Genomic DNA, 20,107 nt, shown 5'->3' with positions numbered 1-20,107 from the left:
TAGACTTGTAATTGCACCGTAAGTACCCTTCACACCTCACAAATTGTGTGGTACGTCTGTTCCTTTTTGTCTTTTACGGTTGTGTAATCCATGTTGTTTATCATCTTACTGAATGGTCTTAAAAAGAATTGCTGCATGGCCCAACCAACAAGGACACTAAAATAATTTTGAGGACTTGAGAAAGTTCAGGTTTAATGAAAACACTTGTTCACTTGCTGCTTCAAGTTACAAATTGAAGAATGCGCACCGGAGAGTGGCGCAGACCCTATGTGCACTTCAAATTTTCGCATTGAACATTTGTATATGGAGCAATATTTTACCTCCAATTTCACAAAAGGTGAAATTTAATCAGACTCCATATATTCTGATTCATAAATGCTGATTTCATATAACCGCTACAAAGTTCCGATTCTGATTTTTTTTTCCAAAGTGCGAAATGAAATGCACCTCAAAATAATTTTTTAACATTTTTAGTTAAGTGAGTGGAGGTAATAATGATTTACTAGAATTTAGCCCTTTTTTAGAACTTCTGAAATTTTTTGTAGGATTTTCTGAGATTTTTAAAATAATTACATGTACGTCCATACCATTCACTCGTCACCAAGCGTCCAATTGAAGGTGCTGAGTGAAGAGCAAATTCATATAGGCCTACCTGGCCAATTTACAATACGCCCTCAAAATTGAAAACTGTAGTAAAGGGCCTGTGGAAGTCTAACATGCATTCTTCGGTTCGCGACAAACATGGAACTTGTTGACGTGTTCCAAAGCACATTGTGATCGGCCTTTGTATAAAAATATGTGTTCACAGTGCCCAAAGTTCCACTTTTGGTTTGACGAACCCCCCACCCGTCTCTGGTCACAGCAACGGGCCTTAGGACAAGGCCTATAGATGAATTTCATTCCTGTAAACTATACATGTAAGTGTGGAATAATAAAAGCAAAATACATTGTACTTACTCCATCATGTCCGTATCACGTAGGTGTGCCAGCGTTCCTCAAAGCATGCTCAAAGACTAGTATCTTTAAAATAGGCCTACGTAGTGTCTTGACAGATCATACAAAAAGTCGCGAACGTGTAGCCTAAGTATGTCACCGCACCCACGTGTTTTTGCAGTGTGTCTAGTCGGTCCGCCAACTGCATCTGCTTGGAGCTTGCCCTGAAGAAGGTACCCAGTTACTGAAAGCTCGGCAATTACATATTTCGGAGCACTGACTATATATTTCATTCTTATCAATATTCTGAAAATGGGTTATTGTTGCTGTGAGATTAATGGCACCTTTGGCAGAAAATGGGTTTTCGATGCGGCGTGAGTTTTTGTGTAGTGACGTCATGCAAAGAAGCCGGCATGGCATTGCTAGGAAAATTGCGCCCTCTCTTGGTCTAATTCGAGGCTCACCGACCAGAATTTTTTTATTCACACTGCACTAACTTTCCATTGGCAACTGACACTGGAAATATCGCTACATAGAATTTTTAAGAATGAAATTGTAATTTTATTTATAGAGTAGTCAAAGTGAGAAAATAAGTTCGCGTTCTACATCATAAACTTTGGTAGATGTGGCGTGTCTGGCTGATTTTTTTTTATCATTTGTTCCGTTAGACATTTCTTTATTGAGCCTATTTGTTCAATTTCAAATGAATAAACAAATAGCTGACTCAAGTGATCAGTTGGCTGAGCTATGAGTGATTCCAGACATTAAGCTGTATGATTGATCAGTTAACTAAACGATTGATATCAGTCACTTAAGTGAGTTAGTTACCTGCACTGATTTCTGGATGTTTTGGTTGCTAATTGGTGGGTTGAGGTGAGGTTGGTTAGCATTGACAAATTTGAAGCTGTCAATGTGGTGCTAAATTTGGCCCACAACACCAAAAGTCGATTACAACTGGCAATTACACACAGAAATCTATAAAACCACTGACCTATACCACTACTTATCCGCCATAAATCAATATTTTATTGTCAAATTCTACAAGTGCATGTTTTATTCCTGTAAAACACACGACAGTAACAACCAAATAACATATATCTTGACCATTACATCTTATATTATCAATAGTTACTGTATGTACAAAGAATTTTTTTACATTTATTCTAGTCCTCTCCAATCCATTCGTTGGCAAAAGGTGTGTGAAGCAACTTGCTGTTACTGAAAAGTGTCCTGCTTGAGGACACAGCGAGTCCGGGACATCAGCCAAGACTTGGCTGTCAGCTCATACCTGCACCTTTACATCAGAAAACCAAACTTGACTGCCAGGCCAAGGTTCATTATTTGGCTAACCTCACAATTTGTAATCCCTTGTCATGTACATGTATGCATTTTGAGATCTGGCCAGGGCATATCTTATAAAATGAAACGAAAATAAATACAATGTCCTCACTCAGCCTATGTTCTTTGCTTCTGTTCAGTTTCCATATTTTACTAATATTTCTATTTTTCCACTATATAATCAACCCACAAGTAAATGTAAATAAATCTTTAACATAATCTGCATCCACCAATCGGTGATTCGGTGTCAATATTCGTCAAATTCAAATCATTATTAAAACAGCACATTGCAGTGGTTTACCATCCTGCCATACAACCACATTAGTTGCACTGGGGTCACTACTGGAAGATTAAAAAAACAAACAAACAAACAAACAAACAAACAAACAAACAAACAAACAAACACCCCAACACCCCAACAAACAAACAAACAAACAAACAAACAAACAAATGAATCAAAGATGTTTTATCTGTGTCTAAATTTCAGTAAGGTGCATTAAGAAGAAACTTACAAAACTGGTAGTTCCCAGTGGAAACACTGCGTGTTTTGAAATTCCCAGCGGAAACACTGTGTGTTTTGAAATTGTCTTGTGACTAAACATTAGAGAATGCTGATGAAATCAGAACGACACATGCAAAGCTGATAAAGTCATTGTGAAAATTTAAGTTACATAACCATGGCAATACCCATCCGGTCTGGTTCCCTGGAGAACCATTCTGGCAAGGCACTGATAGGGTGCTGATGTGTGCACACTGAATGTAAGTGTATTTCAAATAAAAGCAGCAATGAACCCACAATGCATCACAACATCTGAAATTCCTTCACAAAATCTGGCGAAAAAGGGTTAGCCCATCTCACCACTGTGAAAAGGGATAAGGATGAGACGAAATCACCTGCTTTTCTTGAAGCCTCTTGGGGCATCATTGCGAAGAAACAGGATTTTTATGGGCCATGTGCATTTTGCTAGCAGTGGTCCATGTTACCTCTGAACACATCCATGCACACTACAGGCTTTCCTTGCAAAACAAACAAACAGTGTACAACACACACAGCTCTATTTGGCTTAAATGTGTTCTACTTGCATTATGTGACTAAGACAAGAGGCACACATCCTAATGTGGAATCATGGTTGGAAATAACATCATTTGCTGAACTGATTTCTCTGCAATTCTTGTGCAAAATACATGCAGTGCAGGTACAGTCGCTTAAAGCTCACAACAGCAGAAAAGAATGGCAATTACACATGCAATACGGGCGATTCACACTACCACCAAGAGTTTGCCATAGATAGGCCACTTTTCAAGTTTACAGCTGACACGCACTTTGTACGTAATTTGGGGATATTTGATTAAGGCCTTCCCTGCACCACACAAAAACCATCATTTGGACTACCTTCCACCCGTTCACAATAAGCAATTTCCAACAATATAAACAAACAATTGGAAAACATGTAAGTTTTCCCCGCATGGCACACTCAATGAATAAGACTATTTATCCCATAATGCACAGCAAAACGGCCTCTCCACGACAACCTCTTGGTGGCGCACTACATTGTGAATAACCCCTATTGAGATTGCATTTTTGGACAGGCGGAAGCAAATAGAACCTAAGACTCTTGCTGAAGGGTCATAACACTATGTATACGGTGCCAAAACATTGAAAGTGTAGTTGAATCTTGCCAATGGATACCAGTGACTGTGTCCATGAGCAAGGCACTTTACCACAGTGGTTCCTACTCACACGACTTGTATTATGCATACCTCTGAGAGTAGAGTTGGGTTTTTGGTAATGCCTAGGAGACACTTGAATTCAGGATGAAACCAAAGTTGGACTAGCCTTTCATCAATCTCACACCAGTGGCAGACTTTAAGATTTTTGGCAGCAGCAAACATACCGCTCCATTTCACCAGTTCTGAGCATGCCCGTGTTGCTCGGAGCATGTGCACGTTGATCTGAGCATGCTTGCGTAGTGCTGAACATGCATGCATAGTTCTGAGCAAGCGTGCATAGTTCTGAGCACGCGCAATTCTGTGAAAAAGAACTGGTACATGTATGTCTGCCACAACCAGCGTCTCGAAGTCTCTCACTGAGTCAAAGTGACTGTTAAGCAAAGTCTAAAGAGCTAAGTGTTTCCACTGGTTACCAGCAGCAGCATGTACTGCAAAGAGCAGCAGGGAGCCAAGATGATGTATATAATGTTCACCAAGAAATTGGCTGCCTTTCTAAAGTTTAATGTACATTTACATGTAAATGGGAAGTGCAGGGTACAGTACATCATTAGCTCATTTGCCACACTGTGTTGCAACCAATGGATATGGGTCTCGAAGGAACCTACGATAAACAGCCTGCACATGACTGTATCGCTGTGCATCACAGGACAGAGCTTCAATCATCCTCTTCAGCCGAGACAGTACGACAAAACTAGATGTGTGGAAGACTACAAGAGTGTGACTTTTCATGAAATGAAGGCCTGACATTAAATGGAACTGTTCCCCAAAGGCAAATAGACTAAACAGACATAAATCCGTGAACTTAAAAGAAATCGGGGATACAAGCGGCTTACAGTTATACATATAAAAGAAATCGGGGATACAAGCGGCTTAACAGTTATACATTTTGGTTATAATAATAGAGCCTGAAAGTAAATGGTCACACGGTGAGCTTCTGGAATCCTCATGTGGCTCGCCTACGAGGATTTTACATGGAACCACCCTATCACGATTGTTGGAGAATGACTTCTGACTGAGGCTACATCCGAATCTGTTGTCTAGAGCTAGGTCTAGGTCCTCGCTCCATTGGAAATATGTGGAGACGCGCAGATAATAGACCTAGCCGTAGCTCTGGAAGCCCGTTTCGGACATGGCCTGAAACCACCCTAAGAATACTTAGTCAGAATGCTACTCTTTGTGTTCTTAGAGTAATACTCGCGTAAATGTGACTGGAGATGGAAAAAAACAAGACTTTCATCATAAGCCCCTTCACTTTCAATGCCTTCTTATTTATAAATGTTTGTTGAATAACATTACAAATATTCACCTACCTACAGTCGATGGGTTTAGATTTTTGGGGGCTGGTCTGATGTAGTTCTTGTCAGTAAGCATTACATAAGATTTTAGAATTGTACACGAAATTTAAGGCAGTAACCTTTATTCCTTAACCGCTTCCTGCCGGGGACTCCGGAATCAGAGACGTATGGTTTATATGCGTGGCCAGGGTCTCCAAACTCGGACAAAGGAAACAGGGCCCTGTAACAAAAGACCGTACTTTGAACAAAAGACCAAGCTGCTGGGCATTACCGACATTTTTCACTCTCAAAAGTGGTGATAATCCAGCCTAGTTTTGAAACCGTATACCAGGGTTTGGGGCATTGAAAGCAAGCGGATTACCACCGGGGACAAAAGCGCTCCACCACCCCAGCGATGAGCCACACAGCACCACTGCACGCTAATCTGGCCCCTATTGAAAAGAGGTCAGCAGTGCACTGAGCCAGGTTCGTGAACAAAAGACAGTTATACAACACCGCACAATCTGGGCTCTGTTTACAAGGCTGCAGGCCTGGCTGAAATACTCGGGCATCAATAAAGGTCACCAATCAACTTAGAGTAGTGCCTAAAGATTACTTCATGTGGTTCTAAACGACCGTTAAATCAAATGATGAATTTTTGTAGGATTTTGAAAACAGAAAAAATGATAGTCATGCCGGCTCAGCATCATCAACATTGAAAAATGCCCCGGCATGAAGTGGTTAAAGTTTAGTTCCTTAAAAATGGTAAACTTCCAAATTTATTTTGGTCCCTTTTTTAACAAGGTGTTTACCTACAGACTACCATAAAATAATTTTGTAACTTTCATCTGTGTACAATACACCACACTGCACAGGTCATCACATACTTAAGATTTTTGGAAGTGAGAAGTCACTTTTCCAGCACCATAATCCAGGCAATTTTAAAGTTTGTAGAAATTAATATGCTAGTAAATATTTTACGCAGGTCATTTTCGGAGGTGGTTTTTGTTAAGAAGTAAATGAACAAAACTAATTGCAGATTCTTACATTTTTGCACATTGTTTTTCCTATTTGAGGGTTCCAGGAGCAGGTTATCAGGGGTCAACTTTCAGGCTCTATACCTAGATACTATGAAGCTAAAAAATTCTTGTGTCATACATCGGCCTGTACTCTCTTTCCGTTACATTTCATTAGTGACAAAAAGGCTGGTAAAGATTGCTTGTATTCATTAAAAAAGAGAAAGAAAAAAAATTTGATCGAGGATATTTCTGGAGGGGTGCAATTTTAAAATGTCACGTGTAGAGAAAACTGCAGAATTAACATGAATCAGTAAGTTACCTGTAACTCATGTTTAAAATAAAAGATTTGACCAGCATGAAAAAAAAAAACAGATGACTCAGTGCACAAGAGAGAAAAGTCGAAAAACTTACTCTGGGCAGACCTCAAGCTAACTCCAAGTTCTGATATGCAATGTTGCTAGGAAACCTTTTGAATCCTCCAAAAACAACTGACCCCCAATGATGTTGATTCTGAGAGCACTATCACCCAATTTAAATAAAAGGCTGAGAGTTTTTTTCACAGAGAGATACAGACCACGCCAGGATTTCAAGCGATTAGGAGCCATATGACGAAGAGAACAGCCACCCAGAGAAACACCTTGGAGAGGAACTGCTCGTCGGGGTTGGGCGGGGCTTGCGGACGATCTGGGGGAGGAGGAAATCAGAATGAAAATATTACATTTAGTTTCTCTGAGTGACCCACTACACTTCAACAAATGTGTCTAAAAGGCCGCAAAGGTGCTCTAATTTTATGGAATGACCCATATACACGTATGAACACTTGTGTCGGTGCTCTGTGAAATGTACTCAGGATTAGTCATCAGAAAAAAAGCTGCACAAGTGACACATCTTTGAGTGTTTTTCTTATGTAAGCTCAGCTTCTAATTTAATGCCATTTAAAGACAAGGTGCGTGGGTAGGACTTTGGTTTCACTTTTTTATACAAATTCAGTGTGCAGCTAAGTGATGACGGATGAAAATTAAAACCGCAAGTGAGGTCGGGTGGCACTGGTTTCAAACGAAATGAACTGAACAACACTTCAATATTGCATGCATTAGTAAAAGTCTGTTGTATCTTTTTTAACCACATTCAAACTCAAATGGACACTTTTTTATTTCCAATTTCCAATATGAAAACTAATGACACAGTAACAGAGTGACGTATGCAGTCCAATGATGTCCTTCTGTTACCACTGCAGCACATAGCTTTACTTGATCATTGCAAAGTCCGAACTTCAAAAGAAATCTCTATGATAAAGGGACACTTCAATCAAAGAACAATAGAGTCTAGGCCCTAACTTAGTACTGCTATCTGATAGAGCAGGATAAATGGTGACAATCCCTTCCAATAAGTCAGTCTGTTGCCCACGGAATTACCCTTTTTCAGTTTATTTGCCAGGAGATTTCACGCTTCATTTTTTCAAAGGCCTAGTTCTCAATGGAATATTCAAATGAATACTTCCAAATCACACTATATGATCAGAAATCTGTGCCATTACCAGACAGTTACTGAGAACAAGACAGCAATCAACTTACGTGGATGACCCATAAATCTACCTCCATCCCCGAGATTAAACGTGGATGCAAAGAAGCCAAAGGGGAACGCCCCTATGCCAAACGACATCTGAAACCCACCATCGCCAAACCCAAAACCTTGGAAAGGCTGGAAAATGTACAAACAAGGAGAAAAACAACTAGAGAAAAATACACATACTGCATTCATTTTACATTCAATGTTAAGAATATTTTTACCATTTGAGCTTTGTTGTCAATGCCTCCCTCGAAAAACACCTCTTTTCACATCAGAAATTAATACTGTCTGCCCGCATTTTCCACCCACTATTCATGGAGTTGCTGAACTGGGTGATACCATATATTGGCCTTTCTATTAATTTGGGGTCCAATCTGTTACATGTCCCTGTCACATCTGACATATGATTGTGTAATTTTAGAACACATTCTTTGATTTCCAAGAAGGATTAAATGGTGCAGATCACCTGCAAAGCAAATCAAACTAATTTAAAAACAATTTAAATCATATTTCGTTGTCAAATTACACAAGTCGGGAGTAACAGAGACACCAAAATGTCACACTTTTCAACCCCAAATATACAGAATGACTCAGATCTAAATAAAGAGTTCACTGGGCCCTGATTGATACAAAAACTACTGCCAGAACAATGAGGTGAAGACCGATTCTGTGGGATCTGGTCCCCTTTTTGAAGATCTTGGAAAGCTACATGTATTTGCTGAACAGTCACATGCAATCACGTGGGGTACTGATTCACGGGACCGGGTCTACGGATGTCGATACTGGATGCAAATTCAAACATACATGTATGTCTGACAGCTAAAAGACCTTTGTACGGGGCCCCTGAAGGGACATTCAGTGTATCTTTTTTTAATCTTGTTTGCATGAAAAAACAGGTCATGTGAACATGGTTAATGAAATAAAAACACTCACGTGCATGATATGTACGTTGTGGGCATGAGATGATAATACAGTCGAACCTTGTTAATAAGAGGTCCTTTGAACTTGGAAAATTACCTTGTTATAACAGGAACCTGGTACATGTATGATCAGGAATGAAAACAATGAAAAACAAAGGATTGGGATCTAAAATTTTCCTTGTTATAAGCAGCATCTTGTATTAACAGTGCTCTTATTAACAAGGTTCGACTGTACTATGTTGTGTGCAAAATATTTTTGAAAAAAATGAATGTCCCTTTAGGGGCCCCTTACCAGTGCTTGTTATCACCATCTTTTCATTTATTCTAAAATCATCCTATACACAAAATATATTTTGACTGAGTAAAAAAAATCAAATTTTTTTTTCAATAACTGAGGATGGACAGGGTCTCTCCTGCAGAATCGTGTCATCGGAATTATGGCATCAGGGGCAATGTTGTAAGTAATGGCACAAATGTGGAAAACGTAGCTACATGTAAAATCCATGGGCTACTGGGAGGGGCAGGTGCAGTCTAAGTTTGCTATGGGCATTCTGTAAAACAAAACAGGAGTGAAAGCAATGAAGAACAGTGAATCAGGAACTAAACATTTCCTTGTTAAAAGCAGAAAAATGTATTAAATGTGGTCTTATTAACAAGGTTTGACGGTACCCAAAAGCTGAAGAAATGTGGTTTCTTGAGCAGGTACTATCAACAAGATAAAAAAACAAAATCAAAAACTCAAACGTTTTAGTAAAATAAAGGCACTTCGGATATTTGGTTCGTAACAGGTATTCTTCTCTCAATAAACCTTTTGTGAGTTAAATTTGAATAAAATCTGGTATATCGGATTATCTAATTGCACAGAAACACAGCAATTCCCCTGAATGAAGACACTCTTGCCATGCCTTGTGATTCAGGGCAAGCTTTTGCATAGTGACCACCATCTCTGGGATGGACTGGTTCCTTTGTGCTCTTCTTATCCATTGGAAAATAGTGCATTGGCGCAAGGCATCTCTTATGTAACTAAGCAAAAGCTTGTCCCGACTCAAAAGTATAGTTACACAGTCTTTAGTAGAAGAATTTCAAGAATTCAAATTATGTTCACACGAATTTCAACAACTCAGAGTACCAGATTTTATTCAAATTTAACTTGCAAAAAAATTATTGTGTCATATTTTGTGGAGGCAGAAAGACATTCCCTGAAAAGAATTCCCAGCATGAATATAAATGAAAACCCTTTCCAAACCAACTTGCGGGGGAAGAGGGTTAACATAGCGGTTCCTTCCTCACTTTCCACCAATGTGGCCTGGGTTCGAGTCCCGGCCTGGCCCAAGCTTTAACCCCTTGACGATGGGAATTTTTTTTCCGAAAGCCGACTCCAAGAATTCTAGCCTTGCTTGGCCACGAAGGCCACCTGCCAAACCGCAAATTCTCCGTTTGTGGCCCTGCGTGCTCTGCACACTTTGAATTACACAGTGGAAAGGCTCATTGGTGGCATGAGGTTCTGCTCATGCTTCCACATTCCCGTTGCCTCTTTTCAAAGTGGGGACTATTGTGAAGCTGGTGATTATGATGCGAATTCGGCCTTTTCACTTCTTGGCAACACACAAAGACCAATCACCATATATACAAGAGCCAGGGTATGCCTTCTTTCACTGTGTTTGCTCGAGCGTGGGCCAAAACCAAGAATAATAGCTGAAAAGCGGGCTGAGGATCTCAATTTTTACGGCAGCTCTTACCGTCATCCGTCGCGAAGGGGTTAAAACAAAACAACAACAACCAACTAGCAGACCGCTTCCGTTGTTCATAATGGACTACTTTAGACAAAATGAGCATCATTGTTTCAATAGTACAAACCTATGTAACATAAATCATACTTATTACTCACTCCTTGTGTTTCAGGCTCTGGTCTCTCGCCAGGTGGTCGCTGTGGAATTTTATCTCTGGAGGTTAAATTAAAAGAGAAACAACAAGTATACTTTTACAATAAATTAAAACACAAAAACTTCAAGGAAAGTCATTTTTTGGCCTTTGAGTTGGTCATATGCACTCAGCTATCTTTAATTTACTTTTGACACTTTCAAACATGCTTTTCAAATGCAATTTTGTAACCAAGTAAGATGGGCGTTTCACAATAGTGCACCTCCAAGAGTTTGCAACACGTTGACCAATCACAATATGTGAAATCCATCAACTTTTCCAAATTCACACTGGGTCAACAGATTTGACACACTGTGAGTGGTCAACGCGTTGCAAACTCTTGGGGGCGCACTTCTGTGAATAGCCCGTATTGATTATCCCTTTTTAAATTTGATTATTAGCTTGGCATATTCAGTTCAAAAAGAAAGTCTGAGCATTTTGATAATTGATGGAACGTCTGATTATTCAAATAGGCACGGCCCAATTTCTCACCTTGGATCTTCTTGTTTTGTGCTTCCTCTGCCATACAAGGGGGTGACGCTCTCTTTACTGATGCCGGCTTTACAAACAGGACACGTTTGCCGATTGGGTCTGGTTTCTAACCACTGATATAGACATGGCCAGCTTAATAAGACAGAAAGAGGAAAATTGAGCCAACATACATGTACACCCATCTGGAGTAGAGTACCCAATCTTCCCCCACAATGTACCTTGTCGGTGTTCCCTTCAATCATAATTGAGGCTTTGCATTTGGTTGAGTATTTTCACCTCTAGTGCCAGGAGGATATATCCCTGTTTGCACCTAACAAAAAACATTGGTTTGAAACTTCACGATCAAAAATGTTTTTAAAAGATGAAAGTAGATAACTGTGTTTCACTGCCACAGAAACGCATATAATGTAGCTAAGTTTGATGATGTATGTGAATCTTTGGAGAGCAGTGGTGGTGGTCTCCAAAGATTGTATAGCGCCGAAGGCGCAAGATGGATAACTCTGCCCAGAAGGTGTAATCACCATGGGCACCGTTTCAGCAAGCAACACGCCTGCGCAGTTTACGGTAATGCTTGGGCGCAGGCTCACCAGGTGCATGTGCCTGCCACGGCGCCTGCGCCTGTGCATTAATGTGCACTGCGCAGGCGTATCACTTGCTGAAATGGCGCCCATGCAATTATAACATTTTACGTGTATTTACGGTGAAGTTTTGCCATCCTGTGTCGCTTTGCGGCGCTGCAATTATAACATTTTACGTGTATTTACGGTGAAGTTTGCCATCCTGTGTCGCTTTGCGGCGCTGCAATTACAACATTTTACGTGTATTTACGGTGAAGTTTGCCATCCTGCGTCGCTTTGCGGCGCTGCAATTACAACATTTTACGTGTATTTACGGTGAAGTTCGCCATCCTGCGTCGCTTTGCGGCGCTGCAATTATAACATTTTACATGTATTCACGGTGAAGTTTGCCATCCTGTAATTATATATAACGGGTTTGCCCTTACCCAACGTATATTTATAAGCACTGTATGCTCAGTGCTTGCCCGAGAACTTGTGAAAAAAACCTCACAAGCTTACTCGGGTGGGACTCGAACCCACGACCTCCTGCTTACTAGTGCAGATGTCTTAACCACTCGACCACCGAGCTTGCCGGGGTCGGCTGGCCGGTCCGAGTCAAATGAAGCAGCGGGTACCGCGAACTATTATCAATTATCATCCTGTGTCGCTTTGCGGCGCTATACGATCTTTGGTGGTGTCGTCATACTGAATGTAGAAGTTGATGCAAGATGGATACAAATGCAATATTTGCAGTATTCAACCCATGCCAACCCCACATCAACCCCGATATTGATTTTTCAGCATGGAGTGATATTCTCACCCGGGGTTTGAAACGGTATTCAATAAGGAACGAGCAGGGTTGAGTTGATAAAGAGTTGAGAACTTAGTAATTTTTTTTTTGCCAAAGTAGCATGCATACTTTTGCCAAGGAGATATTTCGTTGCTTGCTGACACCACACCTGCCATCTTGACTCAAGCACATGCCGAGTTTGACATCCCTTATTTGCCATATAAAACAGTCAAACAAATGCAACAAATACTTAAACAAGCTAAGAGCATTATCTAAACAAATATTTTGTGTTTTACCCCTCACAGTCCCGAATGCTACAATAAGACAAAATCACAACCAATTTGAGGAAAATGGTAAGCAATTTTGCATTGCCATTTTATGGGGTAAAGTTTAGGGCATTTCTACTGTTTTAACATAACCAATCATCTTATCCCTTAGGGGCTGTCCAATGTTAGGTTCAACATTTATTTCAATATTGCCCTACAAAGACACATAGATAGTACATTGCTATACTTAGGGACAAGAATGCCCATATTTAAATTCAAAATACTTTTAAACAATTAAATTATTACGCAGGACAAATAATATTAAGACTTGAGCACAAAAGCATAGGGCAACATCTAGGTACGTGGGTGAAGCTAAAAGCTTTTGTACCCTGACCTGGGATTGACAAGGACAAAGACTATACAAACATTAGATATACAGGAATGAGACAAGATTTAACCTTGACTGAATCCATCTGTCGGATGGGTACATTGCATTATAATTTGGTGGCATCACAAATTTCCAAATGTGTATCAAATAGTGTCATTTTCAGTTTCTTGGCAAATGCAGGCAGAGTTGGCAATAATTTTAGAACGTCATTCAGTTTATTCCAACTTGAAATGCCACGATTAACTAGACTATTTTTATTTAGGGCTGTTCTACTGAATTGAACATAGAGATGCTTTCTGGATGCACTTTGAGTATTACAGGAATGAACATTTGATGCTAAGGTGAAACATGCATTAACCCTAACAGTACCAGGCGTTGTTTGGCTTAGAGTACTCAGTACTACAAAATACTATGTAACACTCTGAGCCTGAAGGACCTAGCGCTACAAATTACTATTTCTGGCTAGGTTTATTCCATTGTTACTCTTACAGAGAACAATGAAACCATGCATTCATAGTTCCACAGCACTGTATGGTACATTGTCTTCTCGATTGTATTTTATGGCTTCAGAGAATAATAATATCATGTCCTTTTACAAGCGACAGGGCTGAGTACTACATTTTACTACTAAGTAGTACTTTGTAGCATTCGGCACTAGTAAGGTTACAACAAGATGGCAATGCATTACTCGTATATTTATACATAAATTTACATAAACAAAATTCGTACAAATCGTTAAAATGTAGAATTTTAAGTTTGGCAAACAATGGAGCAGTATGACCACAATAATCAGTCTTATCAATGACACATACAGCTATTTTTTGCAACTGCAGGATTTGTTTAACAATATACGTAGCCCCACCCCATGTAATTATTGAATAGTTCAAATACGGAAGAACAAAGGAATTATATAGGGCAAGCAAAATACTGCTTGGTAAATAAAGCTTTAAGCGATTCATTATGCCGATATGTTTTTGAAACTTTACTTGCTACATCATTACAGTGGTCCTTCCAATTAAATGCTCATCAATAATAATACCTAAAAATCGAGTGCATTTTGATTGCTTCAGGTATATACCATGTACAGCACTTGGAATAGTTTGCATATACCTCATCTGTTTTCCGCAGAATATCATGTAAATTGATTTATGTAAATTAATGCATAGCGTGTTAGCTAAAAGCCACTTATTTATATCGATAAGCTCTCCATTGATATTTTGAATGGCTGTATCAACATTAGTGTGACTATATAACAAGCTGGTGTCATCTGCAAAAAGGCAAAAAGATATAATATCTGATGTATTGCAGATGTCATTGATAAGACAAAACAGCAGGGGACCCAATACTGAACCTTGCGGGACTCCGCAAGATATAACATAAGCATCCGAGTTAACCGAATTATATGAAACAAACTGTTTTCTATTACTTAAATAACTTTTAAACCAGTTTAGCGCAGTCCCGGGGACACCATAATGTTCAGGTTTACAAATCAAAATATTGTGGTTAACAGGATCAAAAACCTTAGATTGATCTAAAAATATCCCAATTGTAAATTTCTTATCACCTATAGCACTTAAAAGTTTACTTACAACATATGAAGTTGCTTGGTCTGTCGAGCGGTTTTCTCAGAAACCAAATTGTGAATCTGACAAGAGTTTATATTTATCAAAGAAACACACAAGTCGTTTATAAATTAATTTTTCAAACACTTTGGAAAAAGTGGACAGAACTGAGATAGGTCTACAATTTTCAAGATTGTGTTTACTGCCTTTTTTATGTATTGGTGTAACTTTACCCACTTTCACAACGTCAGGAAAGATTCCTGATGTTAGTGACTTGTTGAAAATTGCGGCTAACCGAGGCGCCAGGGAGTACCGTGCTTGTCAAATGTGTTTAGGCCGTCCATAAGCCTCATCATTTTTATAAGTGTACCAAAGTACACTTTTCACTACCCCTGCCCCCTCCAAAGTGTACGTCAGTGGGCAAAAAATGATGATGGATGAGACCTGATGGATCTGCTGACAGATCATCATTTTTTACATTCAGAAGAGCGTACACAAGGTCTCTAACCCCCCCCTTCGGTTTGTATGCTCATGAAAATAATGAAAATTATGGACAGTCCCTTACTAGACCAGGTTGGACAATGTCTTCATTACACTCTGATTAACATTTGAAACATCAACTCATCCTCCAAAAGCAAAATTGGTTACAATACACCTTGTTTTCCAAACTCCTAGTTGATGAGGGTAGCTGAGTTTCATTTACATGTTCCTTGCTTGTATATCCTGCATTACACAAATGCTTGGTTTAGGTCACTGGATGATGGATCACAGATAATACATCATGTAACATGCATGACCATATAGTTGCCAGGTCCCTAATTTTGCCACCTGTTGTCAAGTCTGATTGGTTTTCACAGTAAGTGGCCAAATAAGGGACCTGGCGACCATATCATACTTCCATGCTCCCACCATAAACCTCAAAATAAACTTCTTGTGTAAAGGCTTACATGTGTGTGGGCAGGCATGACATGCACAGCAACTGCTGGTCTGGTTAATAGACTAAAAGATACTGACTGTTATTTTTACGATCTTTGACTAGGCAGGGCACCAACATACATGAATTTCAAGTCTTAATACGAGAAGTCTGTCCGGGATGTTTACGACAGGAACATTGAGCTGTGGTAGTTTTCTCAAACACATTACCCAAGGACACATTTATATATTCTCAACCTATTGTTGGCTAACTTCACAAATTTAGAATAGGCCCAGGCCTATGTCAATAAAATTTCAGGCCCACCTCTGTCACTGTCAGCAATGTGAATAAAATAGTGTTAAAAATTTGCTAAGGCAGGATGAAATCAAACCCTGGACGTGGGTCACAATGTAATGAAGGTATCATGTGATCTGGGCTAATCCCTTACCTGAGGCTGATTAAAATTAACCCTAACCCCCTAGGCACTTTTACAAGGAACCATCCCGAATCCTCCGAAATCCTTCGATTTTCAACATGCAAAAAATTGCATTCAGTCCAAATCCTCCAATATCCTCCAAAAGTTCTTGAAAATGTCAGTTGGAGCTGTGCCTAACTGCCCAAATCCTTCAAAATCCTCCAGCAATTCCTGTCATGTTGAGGCAAGGTGATTGGCACTCTTGAGCTGTGCAGTTGATTCAACTGAAATATCGGGCTGAACTTGTACTTGACTAAGCACAAACAACATAAGGTGTAATCCATGACCTACACGTAGTGCATCCTTCGAAATCAGCCATGTACTTTTGCCATACACCCTAAATCCTCCAAATTCCTCCACTTTGCAGAAAAAGATCTTGGAGGATTTGGGAGGATTAGGGTTAACCCTAACCTTCCCAAATCCTCCAAGATCAACACCAACATGAATGTACTATTACTAGTATTAGGACACTCACTCACCAAAATAAATGACCACATCGACTGACTACAGCATCCCTGGCTGTATCCAGGCAAATATTGCATTCGAAGAGGCTTTCCTGGGACGCTGACCCATCTTTCTCTGCAGAATCTGCCGCTGTGGCCCCGGTGGCCCCGCCATTTGCGCTGTCTTTACTCGCCTCGTCTGGAGTGTCCGTTTTCGCGTGCGCATCAGTTCGGCGCTTCAGCCCGTCCGAGTCCGCATCCATGTTCTCTGGAATATGGGCTTTCACGTCTGGCATGATCCGGATGATTTTCCTCAAGTTTCAGTTCGTCCAGCAGACAAAGAAAAAGTGTATTCGATCGTTGGTAACTCCACGTTGATTTTAAAGACAATCAAAAGTCATCAAGTACGAGATCAATGGAGAAATTTCTGGGTGAAAATTCTGTCTTCGGTTCATGGCTTGTCTAAGCACCGATATTGGTTGCGACGACTAGGTCAGTGCTCGTTCTGTGGTCGTGTCCCTCGAATTTTTGCCTTCACTGTTGTATTGCCGAGTTGGGAACCAGTCGATAGTGATAGCCATGTCATGTACATGTACAGTGTACGTGTACACATACATGTACATGTACGTGTACTGCACATATACAGTACATGTACATGTACATTGTACACTGTACACGTAACACTAGCGACAGTAGCGTGATGTTACCACACTCTGCAGCATGTTGGTACCATATGGGCGGATCTCTACCAAATATAATGGGGGCAAGCTTGGAGTGTTTCCCTAAAATGTTCAAAGTAAATGAAGCCATTTTTTATAAATTCATATAACGGGATAAAATGAGACAGGTGTTTGGTTACAACGTATACAGTCATGACAGTGGAAAATAAGATTTAAAATGAAAGTGTCCATGAGAACTATAATTCATGAATCCATGGTTTTAATAATTAATCAGGTTTTTAAAAATAATTGATCAGTTTTAACTAAAATATTAAAATATTTTAAGGAAATAAGAACGGTCAGCCAATTGGCCAATTGTTTGATTACCCTCAAGTTGAGAGCACTCTCGGCAGAACAATAATGATAATGGTCCCTCGTCAATGACTTCGTGCAGAACCTGAGAGGGCGCACTGTGAATGGTCGTCTACGGACCATGCTTCACTATGATCTCTATGGGTGCACCACTACAAATAAATTTCCATAGACAGCAATGATAAATCCCCACACTTTGCAATAATTTTAAAAATACTCACAACTCTCACAGATGTCCAGGCTGCACAGAAATACGATGATCGACATGTCCCCTTTCATTTTCCTTTCAATTTTCGGGGGGTTGACCAATGAATTTTTGAGAAATTTTCACCAGAAGCAGACCACCACTAAAATGAAGAAAATGTCCTTGCCCAGAAAAGTAGCCATTTTGAAAACCCATCCTCTGCAAAACGGCCAAATAGTGCCATTTTCGGACCCGACTGCATCCAAATTGCTCAGAATTTGAAGTGCCATATTTCTCCAATTCCTCAATATCATGGCTCTCAGGACTCTCTGATATAGAATATTTTGAGTGTATAACTTTTATTAATGACCTCGGCGGACATATTTAGGGCCTTTTTGCGAGGGTGCACCCCTATGGGTCCAGTCCACTAATTCAAGCCCCATTGAAAACAGTGTAAAATCAGCACCTTTCAGGGCCCAATAGCATGCACGCCAACATCCCTGAGATTTCTGAAACACAAATGAAATTCTTGTATGGTCACTTATCTTTCAATTTCTTTTCAATTTTTTGTGGGTTAACCAATTACATTTTTAATTATTCCCACAAAACAAAATCACCCCCCAAAAAGTGATTTTTCCGAAGTCTGATTGCAGCCATTTTTTAAATGGCAACCCTCAACTTTCTCGGGCACTTAGGACCATTTTTCAACCGTAGTTTTCAGCCCTTCTGCCCTCATATGAAAGCTCAAAGACCCAGGGAGTTGATCCTGGCAACGATTTACACAATCTCACCATTTTGGGGGCCAAACAATCTCCTTTTTCAAAAGATACTGTGGAAGGGGGCACTTTTAATGCTAATGAGCTGGTCAGAAATTCTCACTTTAATTAGTGGTCTGCACCCCTATGCTCCGGTCTAAAAGATCCTCTAGCTCTCCGCCAGTGACGCACCAGAATCTTGCCTCGTTCCGAAAATCTCAGAAATTTATCGAACCCATTTGATTGATTGTCGGGTGCAGTGTTGGAAATTGGGGGATGGGGGTGGGGAAGGGGGAGGGGATAACTTGCCTGGCCATGAAAATGGGGGGGGGGTGGAGAGTATATCCCCCGCCCCATTTTTTTGGGGGGGGGGGAGTGGCTATTGAATTACTGCCCCCACCCACTTTTTTGTGATGAGCAAAAAAATTACAGCGGATTGTGAAGAATTTTCAGGATTTTCAGGCAGGCACTAATGAAAGTAAATGAACTTGTGTATGGGAGAAATATGGAAGGGTTGCGTAGCACCGTGATCAGAATATCGACAAGAATGTAATATCAAATCAGTGCTTAATCTGCTTGCCCTGAACTTAGGTTCTCAGTTACCGAAAGCTTGGCAATCACATATTTCAGAACACTGATTTGATGTTATATTCTTGTCGATGAACTTGTGTATGGGTTGTGTTCATAAAAAAACTCGTGAGGAGGCAACATCGTATCGCTTTTGCAATGGGAACGGAAAAAGCCACTTAATTACGGCCATTAAGGGGCCATTATAATGTTTTGAAAATCTGCCGAGCAATAATGGGCAACCCGCGCCCCGGCAACCATGGGTGTTGCGAACTTCTCTGAAGGCTGAACGGAATTTAAACCGGAAATTCACGAAGTTAAGACGTTGGACTTTCCAGAAATTGGTGGAAAGGGATTTTAATACTTCATTGTGAAAAAAAATTGCTAATTTTGGGTCTTCGTAAGATTTACGGAAGTGCAATGCTTGAGACTGCATAGAAGAAATTATCCTTCAGCCATTTGCCGCTCAGACGAAAACTGAACATAATTGTACAGTCGTGAGTATGTGTATTAAATTTGATGTCAGTACTGGGAAAATGCACATCTTGTAAAAACTGCGTATTTATGCTTTGTGCAACCCGTGCCTGCCAGGCACGCACCATCTCACAGTTCTTATATTGTTGGAGGAAAACGCCTATTTCAAGTGTAATGTGTTCTTATAAAGGGTTTTTGAAACTTGAATCTGACTGTTTGGGCCACGAAACGTTCAAAATATTTCCTTCCTTGAATATCAGAGGGGAAATTTAGCTAAAGTGGTGGTGGGGGAGGGTTAGACAAATAAAGCACAATTATAAAAAACTTCCCATATATGTGCTTGAATCCCAATATGCCTAAATACAAAAATTGCAAATGGTGCATTCATACATTATTGATATGGGCTGTAACCTGGTGATTAACAAATCATGCCATGTACGAATGGAAAAGCTGTTTAATTCAAAACTAGCGTCAATTCGTCAAGGGTGATGCTCAACTTGAAGTAC

At 40.1% G+C, this 20,107-nt stretch overlaps 1 protein-coding gene across 1 annotated transcript; it reads right to left on the bottom strand.

Annotated features, from left to right (window-relative positions):
- Positions 1-1,936: 1,936 nt before the first annotated feature.
- Positions 1,937-17,111, bottom strand: LOC110984737 (E3 ubiquitin-protein ligase RNF185-like). Its single transcript, XM_022245207.2, has 5 exons — positions 16,627-17,111; positions 11,197-11,328; positions 10,673-10,727; positions 7,870-7,996; positions 1,937-6,979 (listed from the first exon to the last, which is right to left on the bottom strand). The coding sequence occupies exons 1-5, from the start codon at positions 16,884-16,886 to the stop codon at positions 6,882-6,884; spliced, it is 672 nt and encodes a 223-aa protein (XP_022100899.1). The 5' UTR covers positions 16,887-17,111; the 3' UTR covers positions 1,937-6,881.
- Positions 17,112-20,107: the final 2,996 nt, after the last annotated feature.

This window comes from Acanthaster planci, linkage group LG09 (genome assembly GCF_054643075.1).
Source record: "Acanthaster planci isolate LZ-2023a linkage group LG09, COTS_SCS, whole genome shotgun sequence".
Lineage (NCBI taxonomy): Eukaryota > Metazoa > Echinodermata > Asteroidea > Valvatida > Acanthasteridae > Acanthaster > Acanthaster planci.
The sequence above is the reverse complement of the archived record's forward strand: the minus strand, read 5'-3'. Positions and strand labels throughout refer to the sequence as shown.